The following is a 16220-nucleotide window of genomic DNA, read 5'->3' on the forward strand; positions in this document are numbered from 1 at the left end:
CTATTCGCATGGCGATGGTCAACCGACACTCACATTTGTATGCTAGTCATAGTAGCCAATGCTCAATTCGCAAGGCAACGGTCAATTGGCACATTATATTTGCTAATGCTTTGATTGATTTATACTCACATTATTTTGTTTGCTCATTTATCATTTATTATACATATTATTATTAGTGTCAAAACTGGTGATTATCTCACTCAACATGTGTTGTTGACAAATCTACGTTTTATTTTCTACGTATATGCAGGTTATCAGTTGATTTGAAGCTAAGGTGATGAACGCATAGAAAGGCCTTAGACAATAAAATCAAGAATACTTGCATTATTATTTTGTTATGGATTAATTATTTGTTTTGGATTACATTTTTCGTGTTTGGAAACTTGTCCACTTGAATCGAAATTTGAAATAAATGAATTAATAGATATTGTCATATGTTATATATTATATTAGTACCTTGTGAGCTGTGAACCAACGGTTCGCACCCGCCATTTCCGTCTTAGTTTCAGGTTTGACATCCAGGCCTATCAATGCTGTTAACTTATATCAGATTTGAAACATTTGTGTCATCGTTGATTTTTCCTTCAATAGTGATCAGAATATTGTATGTGAATCATGTCATACAAAATTATGCTAAAGTGAAGCAAAACATTCATAAAATTGAACGAGTTAATGCGTTCATTATGACAAAGTAAGGAAGCCCCCCTCAAACTTATCAAAAAAAAAATTCATAATGTAGCTCAAAACTATTATTGTATGAAAAGTATTCTTCGAAATACGTTCATAACCAAAATTCTTTCAATTATACATACATGATACTAAGAATAAAATTTCCAATAGATGGAGCATTCTCGGGTATATTTTTGCACGTGCATTATTCTTTTCTTATTAAGTTAATTTTTATTTTATTTTTTGAAAAAAAATCATTTTGTGATATAAATAAAATCAGTTTACGTACATATAGTCTTGATACAAGCATAGATGTAATAAATTTTTCCATATACATTATGTAGTTATATTTGTTTTATTTGTAACTTTATTATTTAGATCATATGTTGTGTTGCACGAACTCTAAAGCTCGTTTTGTTAATATACCAAACTATAAGTGCATGTACCTAACTAACTAAGGATTACACCATTGAATAAAGGGACATTGGTTTTTAATACTCCTCACTTTCACTAGTTGGTTGTATCACTCCCAATTTTCACTTTGTCTCCCATCACTCCCAGCTTTCACTCTATTTGTTTCTATCACTTCCCCATTAACTGGAGGCTAACATCGTTAGTTGAGACGCTGACATGGCTTTCTTTCTTTTAAATTTTTTAATTAAGCCAGATGAGGTGTCAGATGAGTTATTATGCCTACTTGAAAATTACTTTTTTTTATCAAACATCAATTAAAATACTTAAATCAAACCCTAAAACATATAGATACTTCAATCAATCCCTAAAACCACTTTCTCTCTTTACAATATTATTATCCTTAAACACGTCAAGAGATACCAACAACAATGGAATCTTCAACCTTCATCATCATACTTCTACTCGCCTTAGCCACCGGATCTGCTGCCTCTCAGTTACCCACCTCCGCCCCGACCATGTCTCTGACCACCGCACCCACCGTGTCTCCGACAGCCACTCCGATGGCATCTCTGCCTACTGCTGACACTCCGGCTGGTGGTCCTGGTGCTCTACCGCCGTCTATTGCTTCTACTCCAACTGGGTCTCCGGCTACTTCACCTAATGCTACCGGGTTTACCCGAGTTGTGTCGGTTGGATCAGTTTTTGGTGCTGTGGTTGCTGCTAGGCTGTTGATGGTTCAATTGACATGTTTTAGGGATCGATTGAAGTGCCAATATGTTTTAGGGGTTCAATTTAAGTATTTTAATTGATGTTTGATAAAAAAAAAAGTAATTTCCAAATAGGCATGACACCTCATCTGACTTAATTAAAAAAATAAAAAAAAACCGCGTCAGCGCCTCAACTAACGACATTAGCCATCAGTTAACGGGGGTGATAAAATCAAATGAGTGAAAGTTGTGAGTGGTGGGAGACAAAGTGAAAGTTGGGAGTGATATTAACCAACGAGTGAAAGTTGGGAGTATTAAAAACCACTATCCCTTTAATAAATAATTAATAATGAAGCCCGACTTAAACTCAAAGTTGAATAATTACTTCTTTTTTATTTTCTTTTTTTAAAAAATGAAAATTCAACCACCTTACAATGCATTTGTTAGGACTTCAACACGTAACCTTACATTTGACAAAAGAATCATCATACCATTTAACTAATAGGTCCTTGGTTGAATAATGAGTTCAAGCTTCTTGTCTATAAAATAGTAGTTTTATTGATTTTAATCAAACCTAACAATTTTATATTTACTTTTCATAATTAGAACGCAGTTTTAGTTAATGCTCTTTGTTTTATATGTACTAGCTAGGTGTCCTGTGACATTTGAGCCAAAACAAGGTACACCTCAGTACGTATTTACCGATTAAGCAAATAAACGCCTTTTGCGTAACAAACGAACGATTAACCGAACGGGTCGGGTTATGACCCAGATATCTCGGGGGACCATCTATAAGTGATATACGATCTATACAAACTAAAATATTAGTAATATGGCCTTAATTTGATAGCAAACAAGTTAAACGAAAACATGCTCGTTTAACTACCCGCTATAGATTTAAACGGGAAAGATAGTTACAAACCAAGCATTGTATCATCCGTTAAGCCGAAAAAGACTTGCCAAACACTTATTGGAAATGTTTTAAGCGATCAGTGAAAATATTTTTCATTTTTACAAACATATAGTATGTTTTTATAATTTTACTCAAAACTAGCCGAAAAACACTCCTTTTCGCACTGTTTAACGCACCCGATATATTTTTCGCGCCAAAACCGAACCTGAACTAAATTTGGACCGGGCTTTTCGTATTTGGGCTTGAGAAATCAGAAACTTGGGCCAAAATGGGCCCATGGACTTCCGGCCGCAGCCGCCACCCCACCCCCCCTTTTTTTTCCTTTCACATATAAACTAGATTTGAGATATTTTTACACATATTTTCGAACACAAATTCTGGAACTCTTCTTCTACAGCCAAAACCAGCAAGTAAACTAGGTAAAAACCTTATGGTTAATCGATTTTTGATTCGTTTAAACTCGTTTAACAACATATAAACATGTCATGATTGTTAAAAATCATAGTTAACCATGTAAAACTCTCAAAAATCATTCAAAAACATACTTTGATGTTAAACCTAGTTTCAAATCAGAATCATGATCTTTTTTGGCCATAAACACGGATTAAAGGGTTGAAACGGCGTTTTTACGGTTCAAAAGTTCGTTTTTGTGCACTAGCCGAAACCCTAAGTTAAAGGGATGTTCTATTGATGAAACCTGCTTGGTTTGTGATATAGAACTTGTATCTAGCTTGCATAGAAGCATTGGAACCTGAAAACTTGATTAGAAAGTCAGAAACGAGCCAAACCCACTAAGGTAATGCCGAAACACTTGCTTACGGGCTGTTTAGGTTATGGTTGTGATGTGCATATTTTTAGGCCTTGAAATCTTTCAAGAACATCAGGGACCAGGTCATTGAGTCCCTGTTTAAATTTGGTAATTTTTCGACCATCCGAGAATATTTGGCGAATTTATTACCGAATTGGGACGTTTATTTGGGAAAAATAGCTAAAACACTTCAAAAATTATGAAATTTTTCTGGAAACTCAGATTTGATGTATTTTAATCTCATATGAATTTTGGGATCACTTGGAGAAGTCTAAAGGTGTTTTGTGTATATGCGTTCGTGTGAATTTTTATAGCCGAATTTGGGTCTAAAAGAATATCGCACGAGTTTTTTACATTCTGGAATTGATACAGGTTGATTTGGGACACGATTGGAGTATTCAAGAATTTTTTTGGAATTTTTGGAAATTGTTTGGGGTAAACGGGCGATTTTCAGACGAAATATTGCTGATAAAATGAATTTTTATAAATTAATAAATCAGTAAATAATTCCAGAAAAAAATTTATATAAATCTACATATTTTAATTGATAAGTGGATAAATTTTCATAATTTAATGATTAACGGTTAAATAATTATGCTAATTTGAATATTAAACAAATTCAGTTTTTATATAAACCGGCAAGTTAGCGATTAACGAATCTGCGGGAATATCAAAACACCAAGAGTGATCAAAAATCATATTTTTGGATTAATTAAGTAAAAACGAACTTTTCTATGAGAAACCTGGACAATCCGGGTGGATTGTGCGCGTTTCTTCTTAAATCAAACTGAATAAACGGAAACGGGCCCCGTGGCTAATCCGGGACCCCAGTATGTGATCCTTCTTTATAACTTAATCATTTTATTAACCAATACATTTACCCAAGATTATTTTCCCATAACTGTTTTTTGAACGCGTAAACGAACAACTTGGCCCTGCCGGGAAAACGGGAATCTGAGCCAAGTTCAGTTTTAAGTATTAACATTGAACAACATCACAACCTAAGCCTACTGCCACTTTCTGGGCGTTCCAGCTTTACCCAGATTAGTTATACAACCCAGTTTAGTATTGAGATTATAATAATATTAAAATATTAATATTATTATAATATTAATTATAGGAACTACTGATAGCAGACCGAACAAACCACGAGCTGATACAGTACTGATTATTTACTAAACCGTGTGTTTCATGACCCCACTTTTAAATTGTTTTACGAACTTTCGGGGTGAAAAACATGTTGGTACATATCTGTATACTATGAAATGTTTGATGATGTGAATTATCTAAGTGCTAACACACGAAAGTCCTCACGAACACAGTGATTAACTTCGAGCCGGTGGCTTGTGAATAGTACTATTGGTTTGACAAACCCAGACAGAGCCGGCATATATTGCTGAGACTTTACCCCGTTTGCACATGACCATAATTATACAACACGCTATGTAGTGTTTGACATAGCTACTTGGGGCATGTTGTGGGCGGAAAGGGGCCACAGTGGTTGATTGAGCGTGGGAAATGGATGCACGCAGCACATACAGTCAAGGCTTCACTGTAGCTTAGCATAATTACATCATTTACATACATACATACTTATTTCATGATTACAAGTGTTGACTTGTGAATACTCATTACTGTTTTCTTGAAACTCGTGAAACTCACCAACTCTAGTAGTTGACCCGTTTTAAACTGCTTTTCAGGTGTACCTAAATCGGAATGATTTGGTGATCTGTTACTTGCCCAAGGTCTGTGGTTGATGCTATGTGAATAGAAGCAAGGATACTAGTAGTAAGATCGTATAGTTAACGAACTAGTTTTGCTTGTATCGCCTAAACTGTAAAACAATGATAGAACAAAGAAATGTAATATATTGTAAATTAGTTTGTAATTTTTCTTTATAAACAATGTGTTGATACCAGAGGTGTCTGTTACATTCCCGTTTTACGCTTCCGCATTGTGCTAGTCGGGGTGTGACATGTCCGCGCGATGCAGCGGGTTATGTACGAAAAAATGACATCGAACGCGTAACTAGTGTTACCGTTTCAGTAAGTGCGTGACCTCACAAAAGTACGTCCGTAACCCGACGATAATATGCTAGTAATGCGACATTGAAAGCTTAACCGTTGTTTGTAAGCATGTCACAAAACGACTGTACGCATACAATCAGGTGTTGATGCATACATAATGCTACATTGAGCGCGTCTTGACCCGCAGCCCCTTCCGCCTAACACTGTTCTAACCCGAAATCCATTCTGACTCGGCCCTTTCGACCTGAACTCGTCCTAACCCAAACCAAATTAACTTTTTTGTATCGACCCATTCCGACCTTAACCTTTTAGACCCATGACCCGAACAGTCGAACCCACCTGACTTGTTTGCCGGTCCTTAATGGTAATCATGTTACACGTTAAAATTTTAAAATGAAAAAGTATAGCAATACCATACTCAAATTAAAGAGAATAACATACTCATTTTTGATGGAATTGTCACACCCCGACTTAGGGCCTAGGTTGGGGTGTTCTTCGGGTTTCGGGTTTTTCGGGTCGGGTTCTTCGGGTTTCAAAGTTTTAAATCTTGACCTGAAACCCAACCCAAATCTCTCACGGGTTTTTCGGGTTCGGTTAATTCGGGTTTGGGTTTTTTCGGGTTGAGTTAATCGGGTTTCGAGTATCCTAGAAAACAAACAAACAAAAGAAAAAAAAATACAATAACAAAAAAAAATTAAAAACTACAATGCTAAAATTAAAACAATATATACTTTTTTGCTTATAACACAAATAATCAAATAACAAACCAACATAACTTGATAAAACAATTCAATAAAAGAGTAAAACTAACTCGCGTCTTAATCGTATTCAATCGGGCGTGATTTGGTTGTTTGATTTCGGTTGCTATTAGTAATAAACGAAAAACGTAAATTAATAATAAATAAGTTAAAATGACAACAGTCAATTAGAGCTAGATTACGATAACTTTAGTGGCTAAGACTTAGCTTATTATACCTAAAAATATATTTAATTTTAAAACTAAAGTTTATTCGGGTTGACCCGAAACTTATAAATCAAACCCCAGAACCAACCCAAATTACTTCGGTTCGGGTTCGGGTTAGTCTTTTCTCGGGTTCGGGTTCTTCGGGTCGGGTTAGTTCGGGTTCGGGTGTGGGTTTTTTCGGATCGGGTTTCGGGTTTCGGGTAAAAGTGACAGGCCTAGGCGTGTGACTCATAAGTTGGTACCTGTTTTGTAAATATATCAGAGTTTAAGGTTGTAAAGCGGTAGATTTAATAAAATATTATTAGATTTGAAAGACGGGATTTTAAAACACCCGTTAATTTGTACAAAAATGTTTGGATAATAAAACCATGATTTACATTATTTTAATAATAAAACGTCAATTGAGCCATCAGATCGTCTAGCGGCTATCCATCATCTCCAAACACCTAATCTCCATTACCTATAAAACAGTTATAAAAAAATACGTCAGAAACACATGCTGGTGAACATGCTGATACAAAATATTTAATACTTAGTTATCCCCTCGGGTATCTTATGACCCGGCCCATCGTGGCTTAGGAAATAACCAAGTCAAATTTACTATTATAAACATTCAGTATTACTTGAAACCTCTCAGCGATACCGCAGTATCGAGGACTTAGCAACTACTAACATACACGAGATAATCCCCTCACGGACATTACTTAGGTCCGGCCCAACATGGCGGAGGCATTAGCAAGTGTGGTGCGGTGTGCCCACCGTCTACCCACATATGTAAGGATCCAAACAAACGAATACAACAGCCTGAGGGCCAGCGATTACTTTTGTTTATAAAGTTTTAGGGATATAATCCCATGCAAACATTCACATACTTGTTTTATAAAAAGTTGGGCATATTCACCTTTCTTCTTGTTTGGTGTTTCTCACCAATTTGTCTTGTTACCTCGGACCTATAGTACGATAATAACGTTTTATAAGTACTAGATCAATGATCTAGCTTCAGACCTTTAGTCCGATTGCATAACCTTTACCTTGACATTTATCTCTTTTGTAAAATATAAGGACCTCTAGTCCTTTCTTTTGTTAATTATCTATAACTATGTTTTCTTCTTCATGAAGTAACGTATATTTCAAGTTTCTTTTATAACAAGAAATATTTATAAAAATCTTTATATATAAAAGGAAATAATATTTCATTTATAATCTTGACTTATAAAAATCTATTTTCTCATTTTATTGTATAATCAAGGTATGAGTTGTATCCCTGACTAGGGTCTAAGTCATATATAATATAATAACCGGGCAGAATCCCTACCTTGTATGGCTTCTTACACGAACTGCCTATGCTCTACTTGGACCGCACTTCTACTTGGAGGAAAGTCGAGGGAGCAACTTGGAAGAATTCTAGTACCCACTTCAAGGCTATAATCATTGGGATATCGGCATGTCGGGGTCGTGGCCTGCTTATCGAGGTTATGTGTGTGTTTTGGAGTGTGAGAATGGATGAGAGGTCCCCCCCCTACATGGAGGCCCTATTTATAAGCAAAAAGTTGCAACTTCGCGATACGCAAAGCATCTTCGTGACGCGCGAAGATGTAATAGGCTTGGTGAGTCGCCATATAGGCTTGCCACGTGTTGCCACGTGTCACTATGGCCTGCCACGTGTCACCTCGTGGTGACACATGTCCTATGACATGTCGCCGCGTGTTGATTGTCAGTGACTTGCAACTTCGCGTAGCGCGAAGGTGCAAGACCAAATTCTTCGCGATGCGCGAAGATTCAAAATTTCAAATCTGCCATTTTTAGTCCCTGATCTTTTTATAACTTGCTATATTTTGATTTCGTCTCACCATCCAAAAATAAAAAGGCGGCTCTTAAGCGGATCGCGGCGATGCGGGCGTGCGAAGTGCAAAGTGCGCCACATTGCGCCCATCGCCCTTCACCCGAGCCCGTGCGTGTGCGCGTCGGGTGCTTTGCACCCTCCGCTAGAACTAGGGAGAGTGGTTAGCCACATAAGAACATTATCATGGAAAGTTCCCTCCTTATAAAGTGCTTTATTTTCTTTACCACTTTCCATGTGAGATGGAGTCTCCTTACTTCATTCCCAAACATAAGCTACTTCCATTTCTTTGTCTTACTTTACTCATTATTTATACCATGAATATTTTTGATCCCTCATCTTTATTATTTGTCAAAATTGGACCAAATTTTTCGTGATGTTACATCCTCTCCACCTTAGAATGAATCCCGTCCTCGAGATTCGCTAAACTGAGGTGGGTATTTCCTTCTCATCTCTGATTCTAGCTCCCAAGTAAACTCGGTCCTCTTCGAGAGTTCCATCGTATCTTGACTAGCTTTAGCCTTCGTCCTTTAAGTTGCTTGACTTGGAAATCTTCAACTTGTAGAGGTTGTTCTACAAATTTTAGATTTTTGTTGACTTCAACATCTTTTAAGGGCATGGCTAAGGTTTCGTCAGCCAGTCATTTACGTAAGTTAGAGACGTGAAATACACCGTGTATTCCTTTATCTCTTCTGGCAAACGTAAGCGATAAGCAACAGTACCGATTCGTTCTAGTACCTCAAATGGTCCTACGAAACGTGGACTTAACTTTCCTTTCTTGCTGAATCGTATGACTCCTTTCTACGGTGATACTTTTAATAAGATCTTATCGCCTACTTGAAATTCCAATTGCTTACGGCGGACATCTGCATAGCTCTTTTGTCGATCTCTTGCCGTCTTAAGTCGTTCACGTATTTGTAACACTTTATCCGTCGTTTCTTGGACGATCTCGGGTCCAGATATTTGATTGTCTCCAGTTTCGAAACAACATACAGGCGTTCTACATTTTCGTTCATATAAAGCTTCAAATGGTGCGGCCTGAATACTTGTGTGATAACTATTGTTATACGAAAATTCCATCAAAGGCAAGTGATCGTCCCAACATCCGCCTAAATCGATCACACAAGCTCGGAGCATGTCCTCAAGCGTTTGAATTGTTCTTTCGCTCTGCCCATCAGTTTGAGGATGATAAGCAGTGCTAAGATTTAATTGAGTTCCTAACGCTTTTTGGAAACTATTCCAAAAATGAGACGTAAATCTGCTGTCTCGATCGGATATGATAGATAATGGCACACCATGTAATGCTACGATGTTTTTCACGTAAATCCGTGCCAATCTATCCATAGAATAAGATTCATTGATCGGTAAGAAATGAGCGGATGTAGTTAATCTATCAAGGATTACCCAAATAGCATTGTGCTGTCGGGTAGTTTTAGGGAGTTTTGTAATGAAGTCCATTGTTATCATTTCCCATTTTCATACAGTAAGTTCAGGTTGTTGAAGCAAACCTGAAGGCTTTTGATGCTCTGCCTTGACGTGTCGCCACGTGTCGATTGTCGGTGACTTGCAACTTCGCGTAGCGCGAAGATGCAAGACCAAATTCTTCGCGATGCGCGAAGATTCAAAATTTCAAATCTTCCATTTTTAGTCCCTGATCTTTTGGTAACTTGCCATATTTTGATTTTGTCTCATCATCCAAAAATACTAAGGCGGCTCTTAAGCGGCTCGCGGCGATGCGAGCGTGCGCTATATTGCGCCCATTACCCGTACCCGTGCGCGTGCGCGTTGGGTGCTTCGCACCCTCCGCTAGGACTAGGGAGAGTGGTTAGCCACATAAGAACATTATCATGGAAAGTTCCCTCCTTATAAAGTGCTTTATTTTCTTTACCACTTTCCATGTGGGATGGAGTCTCCTTACTTCATTCTTCAACATAAGCTACTTCCATTTCTTTGTCTTATTTTACTCATTATTTATACCATGAATATTTTTGATCCCTCATCTTTATTATTTGTCAAAATTGGACCAAATTTTTCGTGATGTTACAAGTATAATGTTTTTTTAAAAACAATATTAGCGTGTGAAAAAATTATAAACGTTTATACGTCGTGGGGGTAGTTGGTTTAAAATAAGGTGTATATATCTAACTATTCTATAAATTAATAAAATGTGGTTAAAGCTAAAGGACGGAACTTGTAATTATTTTTTAATAACCTAAAATCAACCGTACATGATTTGCTAAAAGACAAAATTGTCAAAAGATAAAATTACTCCTAAAATGTCTTAATCTTATGCAATATGGTTTGTACTAAAAGCAACAAGTTTAGTACTTCTTAAAAATTAAGAAGTCTATCACTCATGTTTTACATATAGTATAGATTTAGGTATAGATATAGCTATAGCTATAGAGAGCAAGGTTACAATAAAAAGTTAATGTTTCCTAAGAAAAGTAGGAAGTTATTCTGACCATTGGATTAAGTAAAACACACAGGGGTAAGATCCTAGTTTATTGATGCCCAACTCTCATGGCGCACCTTCACCGGTAGACCAATGAGGTCCTCTTCCGCGGCCTCACCGCCGCCCTCGCGTCCGAGAAGCCAGCTCTAGATTCATGTCTCTGTCCCCTGCAATATTATCTGCAGGCGATCTACACTCCATAACCCTAAAATCATCCAAACACTCCATCTCAACTCCGGCTTCCGACCAATCCACAAAACCCTCGTCATCACATAGACGCCCGTTGCTTAGATCTCAAGTACCGCCTTCAGAGCCGTTTTGTTCATCGTCTCAAGAGAATATTATTTCGGCGACGGTACGGAGATCGGAGACGTCGTTTCATTACGCGAAAGGTGAACCGGTTTCGATGATGCAGACGAGACAACTTATTTTGCAGAAGGATTTGTATCACCATTCAATTAACTGCTCTGGTGCGTTCACTGTTGCTTCTAGTTTGTGTGTGTTGTTCTAAGGTATATTATTATTATTATTATTATTATTATTATTATTATTATTATTATTTAATGCTTATTATTATGTTTTTGAAAATGATATATGTATGTCTTCTCTTCTTCATCAGTCTTATGGTAACGGCGGGTCGAATTCGGGGAGTTCTATAAGGGGCATGGTTGATAACGGGCCCGATTCTGATTCGTTATCCAGCATAGGAAATGGGATGGGGTTTAATACTCCTTAGTCTTCTCTTGGTCCGTCAAATATGGTTGTAAATACGATCCTTGGTTGCTGGAAACGTCGAGTTTGAGGGCGGTGGCGGCGGACGAGCTTGGAGGCAGGGGAGAATTTTTCAGCCATTAAAGTTTTTTGTGATGTGGGTCGGTGGATTGGTGTGTGTATGTACGTATTTAATGGGTGTTTGGGGGAAAATGGTTAGATGTCTTGTAAGGCTGTTCTTGTAATATGAATGTATAGGTTACCGTGTGTTTAATACTGGTGTGTTTTTTGTTAATAAAAGTGTGCTTTTGTTTTTTATGTTCTTTGCGTTCTTGGTGTTGTGTTTTAAATTTTGATTAAAATCTGGTGTGTTTTTTTGTGATTATTTTTTTATTTAAAATACACTTGACGATTATACTCCTGGAGTGTTATAAAGCAGGTATTAAAATAAAACGCACCGCCTAAAAAACACACTTTCCATCTAGACCCACTAGTTTACTTCCTACACATTTTAAACACACTTCACTTCTTATTATAACTCAACCCTAGCTATAGATATATACTTTTTTAATCATTATCAAATTACATAATATTTATACTATATACATCACAAAGAACATTATCTTCGCTACAAAGGTGATGTATAGCAACTACATGTCGTCGTCTTAGATTTCTTCACTAAATTTTCTTTCAATTAAAAATAAATATTTATTAAAGTAATTTAACCCTTTAGTATTTTATTAAAGTAATTTTGTAGTGTTTCTATATTTTTCAGATTTTTTTACCAAATTAAAACCTAATTATAAAACTGTTAATTTTCCAAAAAAAATAAATAAAATCATAAATCGTCAAATTACAAAACGTTAAAACTAATTACAAGCATTAAATTAAAATATAGTATATACAATTTTAATACGAATCGTCAAACTATTATAACTAATAACTATCTTCATCGGTATCGTCGTCTTCACGATCTTGACTCAGCTCACCTTTGTTCTTCTTTTTAATTTCATTGAGTTCAGCACGCGGTTGATTCAATTGTTTTTGCATCCCATTGTGATGGTGTTTTGTTAGTACACACACGTCGCATTCGGGGTAGGGGTTGTATTTTTCACCTTTTGTCCAATACCTAGGTCTAATTACGACGCTTACTGAGGGCACGTCGTCCCTATTGCCTCATCGTATCGGAATGAATTTATTGTGATATTGTACAAAGATTCATATATGGTAATAATATTTTTACAAGTACTTGTTTTGGATTGCTTTAAAACTTTTAAATTAATTACCATTAATAAGACTGAAAGTTTCCTACTTTCCTTTTTAACAAACCACAAAAGTAATTAATATATGGTAAGGATATTTTCAATATACCGTCCTATTTCTATAGAGATTTAAATTCAAATCCTTAATACTTTCTCACCAAGTAATTTTTATATATAAAAACACGTACAAGGGTCATCATCATATGTACATGCAAGATTTCGTATTCTAATTGTTTCGCTCGAATTAATTAAATTGCTTTCTTTAAGCAATCAATTAACTTGCTATATATTCGAATAGCAATAGGTTTTCCAAATCCAAAGAAAACAAGAAAGATGATCGATCATACGAGTTTCAGTGTTCGTAAACATGAACAAGTAAGTCAAATCATTAACCAATCAACAAGCAACGTTAGAGAGCTTCCAAGAGATCTTTTAGTTGACGTTCTTGCCCGGGTTGCATCATCTTCATTCACGGATCTTTTTAATGCAAAAATCAGGTTAGTTTTATAACTTCATGATTTAATTTTCTTTCGACGCAACCGACTTTGAGGTATTGCTTGCTTTATGAAAAAAAAAACGAAAAAACAAACCCTTCTGTTTGTTTATCATAAATACAAAGTTAGACTATATTTTGTTCAATTCATGCATGATGCTGAATTTACCCAATTTCAAGCTTATATTTGGGAAAACAAATATATATATATATATATATATATATATATATATATATATATATATATATGCTGCAGATTTTGTAGTAAACAATTTGAATTTTCGTATAAATTTTCTGCCTTTGTTAGTGTAATAAATAAATTCTATGAATTTGAAGTTTTAAAGGTTCATCTAAACCCAGTAATCATATTAAAAAGATGATTATATTATTCACCGGCTATGGCTTGATTTCCCCGATCTATTCATATTTTCTACCTTTGTTATTATAATATATATGTTTTTTTCATTGTAAATCCTTTGTATGTTTATTAATGAAAAATTAATCAAAATATTTGAATCAATTCTTTATTTAATAAGTACCTAACCTTTTTTTTTTCTCTCCTTTGGTGGGCTTAGGGAGTAGTGGTTTCGCGATCGGTCAAGCCGCATTAAAAGCTGCTTCAGGTAAGGTGGCGTACTTATTAATGAAAATCTTTACTCTCAAAAAAAAAAAGGTTACGTACTTATTAAATAAATAGGTGTATGTCTCATATTTAAGACGCACTTATATCTCATATTTAAGTTTAAGCTTGCTTCAGTATTTTAATCAATTTCTATTTTATTATACAGTTGTAAGGAATTTCTGGATTCAACATCGGATGACTGTATCGCTCAATCGATCTCCATTGACAAGTTTCCAATAATTCATTGGTTTCCACCGAGTAAAAGCGCTATTTCTTTCTTAACTCATTGCTTCAAGAAAGGAAACCCTGAGTCATTGTTCAGACAAGGAATGGTAAGAATAACTTAGTTATACCTCTAATATTTGACACTTTATCTTTCTTTCTTTTTTATTATTAAAAATTTTAACCAACTACACTAATGATTATTTTTACAGATCGATTATTTCAGTCTAGTTAATGTCAACTGTGGGCTAGAATTTTTAAAAAAGGCGTCTGAAAAGGGACATTCAGAAGCGACATACGTGTATGGCATGATTCTTCTTTCAAGTGGCGATCAATCAAGTCAAGAGGGGTTAAATCTTTTGAATTGCATGAATAACTCAAAATCAACGCATTGGAATGTGCAAGATTGTAGGAACAAAATTGATTCAATATTAAGTCAAATGTGGATTAACAACCGGGTTACTCTAGACAAGGTCAACACACAATGTCACAAACAAGATCATGCCATCCGATTTAAAAGAAGGAGTTGGAGTTTAGATGAAGATAAAGAAATTGCAAGTTGTAAGAAGTGTTTGTGGTATCGGGAACTCGTTTATTTTTGTAAAGCCATGAATGTCGTTTGAAGATTTAGAAAGCAAGGATATTACCGATAAACTCTAAACTTATAATGCATTAATAGATTGTTTTGTTATCAATGGTTCAAGTTATTTATCTTATTAAGTATATTTAATTTGTTTTTTCTGTCAATAATAACTTTGTAGAGTGTGTGAACAAATTTATATCAATGATGCAATCGGTAATTAATGATTAGGTTTTTTATGATCTTCTGTTTTTGTTTTAAATTTCCAGTTGGTGACAAACTAATTTAAAACAAAATCAACTAATATTAATTATTTTAAAGGAAAATTGAATTTTAATAATCTCAACTTTCTGTTATTGGTCGATAATAATCCCAACTTAGTTTATTCCCACCAGTGGTCCCAAATTTAAAAAAATTGGCTCTCAATGGTCCTTTGTTAAAAAAAATCTAACGGCGTTAAGTTTTTTCCGAATTTCAAACTGATTTTTTAGGGTTTTTGATCGGAAGAATGATACGAGTCAATTGATGTAAAACTTAGCTCAAAACGATACTCCAAACAGCTTAATTTTTATTAATTTTAAATTCAAACGCCCGATTTGAAGCACTAATCAAGCCATTTGAAGCATCATTTCGAACTAAGTTTTACGTTAATCGACTCGTATCCTCCTTTCGGTCAAAAGCCCTAATAAATCAGTTTGAAATTCGGAAAAAAACTTAATGCCGTTAGGTTTTTTTTAACGGGGGATCATTGAGAGCCAACTTTTTTAAATTTGAATTTGAAGCATCATTTCGAGCTAAGTTTTACGTTAATCGACTTGTATCCTCCTTCCGATCAAAAGTCCTAATAAATCATTTTGAAATTCAGAAAAAAAAACTTAACGCCGTTAGGTTTTTTTTAACGGGAGACCATTGAGAGCCAACTTTTTAAATTTGGGACCACTGGTGGGAATAAACAAAGTTGAAATTATTATTGGCCAACAACAGAAAGTTGGGATTATTAAAATCCAATTTTCCTATTTTAAATTAGTTCTGTAACTTTGGTTTTTATAAACTTAAATCCTAAATCCGAATCACATTTATAGTCACATTTTTTTATCTAGACCGTGCAATCCACATCTCGCAATACACAAGTTATAATGATTTAGGAGCAGATCATTAGTTGTTTAAAAAAACATTATAAACTAGTCGAATTTATTATCGCATGTTATGACTATCGTTATATACCATTGTTTAGTGAAGAAACACTAAGTGAACCCTGGACAGATTATAGATAATCTGGGGGTTAAGTAATGTTTCCCACGGATGAGATCTAGCTGAGAAGGCTGTTCTTCAGGAGACCTGCAAAACAAACACCGTAAGCTCGTCACTGAGAAGGGGGGGGTTCCTCCTTGTGACCACCCTCCGACGTGAGAATCAGACTAGGTTGCTCTGAATATAAGAGTATATTAAGAGATTGCTAGATAACTGGATAGCAGATGATCTTACCATTCCAAGATGTTGGAATATTTATAGCCGAAGGTAGGTTTCCAAGCA

The 16220-nt window shown here is 35.5% G+C and overlaps 1 protein-coding gene across 1 annotated transcript; it reads left to right on the forward strand.

The window, feature by feature from the left end:
• Positions 1-1511: 1511 nt before the first annotated feature.
• Positions 1512-14730, forward strand: LOC143543639 (putative F-box protein At1g67623). Its single transcript, XM_077035936.1, has 4 exons — positions 1512-1830; positions 13075-13267; positions 14052-14217; positions 14320-14730. The coding sequence occupies exons 1-4, from the start codon at positions 1512-1514 to the stop codon at positions 14728-14730; spliced, it is 1089 nt and encodes a 362-aa protein (XP_076892051.1).
• Positions 14731-16220: the final 1490 nt, after the last annotated feature.

Source organism: Bidens hawaiensis, unplaced genomic scaffold (assembly GCF_021521415.1).
Source record: "Bidens hawaiensis isolate Kalapana, Puna unplaced genomic scaffold, B.hawaiensis_p1.1 tig00000055_1, whole genome shotgun sequence".
In the NCBI taxonomy this organism is placed as follows: Eukaryota; Viridiplantae; Streptophyta; class Magnoliopsida; order Asterales; family Asteraceae; genus Bidens; species Bidens hawaiensis.

Bases quoted from the DNA above. Each gene is read 5' to 3' on its own strand.
- LOC143543639 (XM_077035936.1), top strand. From the start codon at position 1,512: ATGGAATCTTCAACCTTCATCATCATACTTCTACTCGCCTTAGCCACC. The intron at 1,831-13,074 runs GTTTTAGGGATC...GAATAGCAATAG, and splicing joins GTTGATGGTTCAATTGACAT to GTTTTCCAAATCCAAAGAAA. The intron at 14,218-14,319 runs GTAAGAATAACT...TTATTTTTACAG, and splicing joins CATTGTTCAGACAAGGAATG to ATCGATTATTTCAGTCTAGT.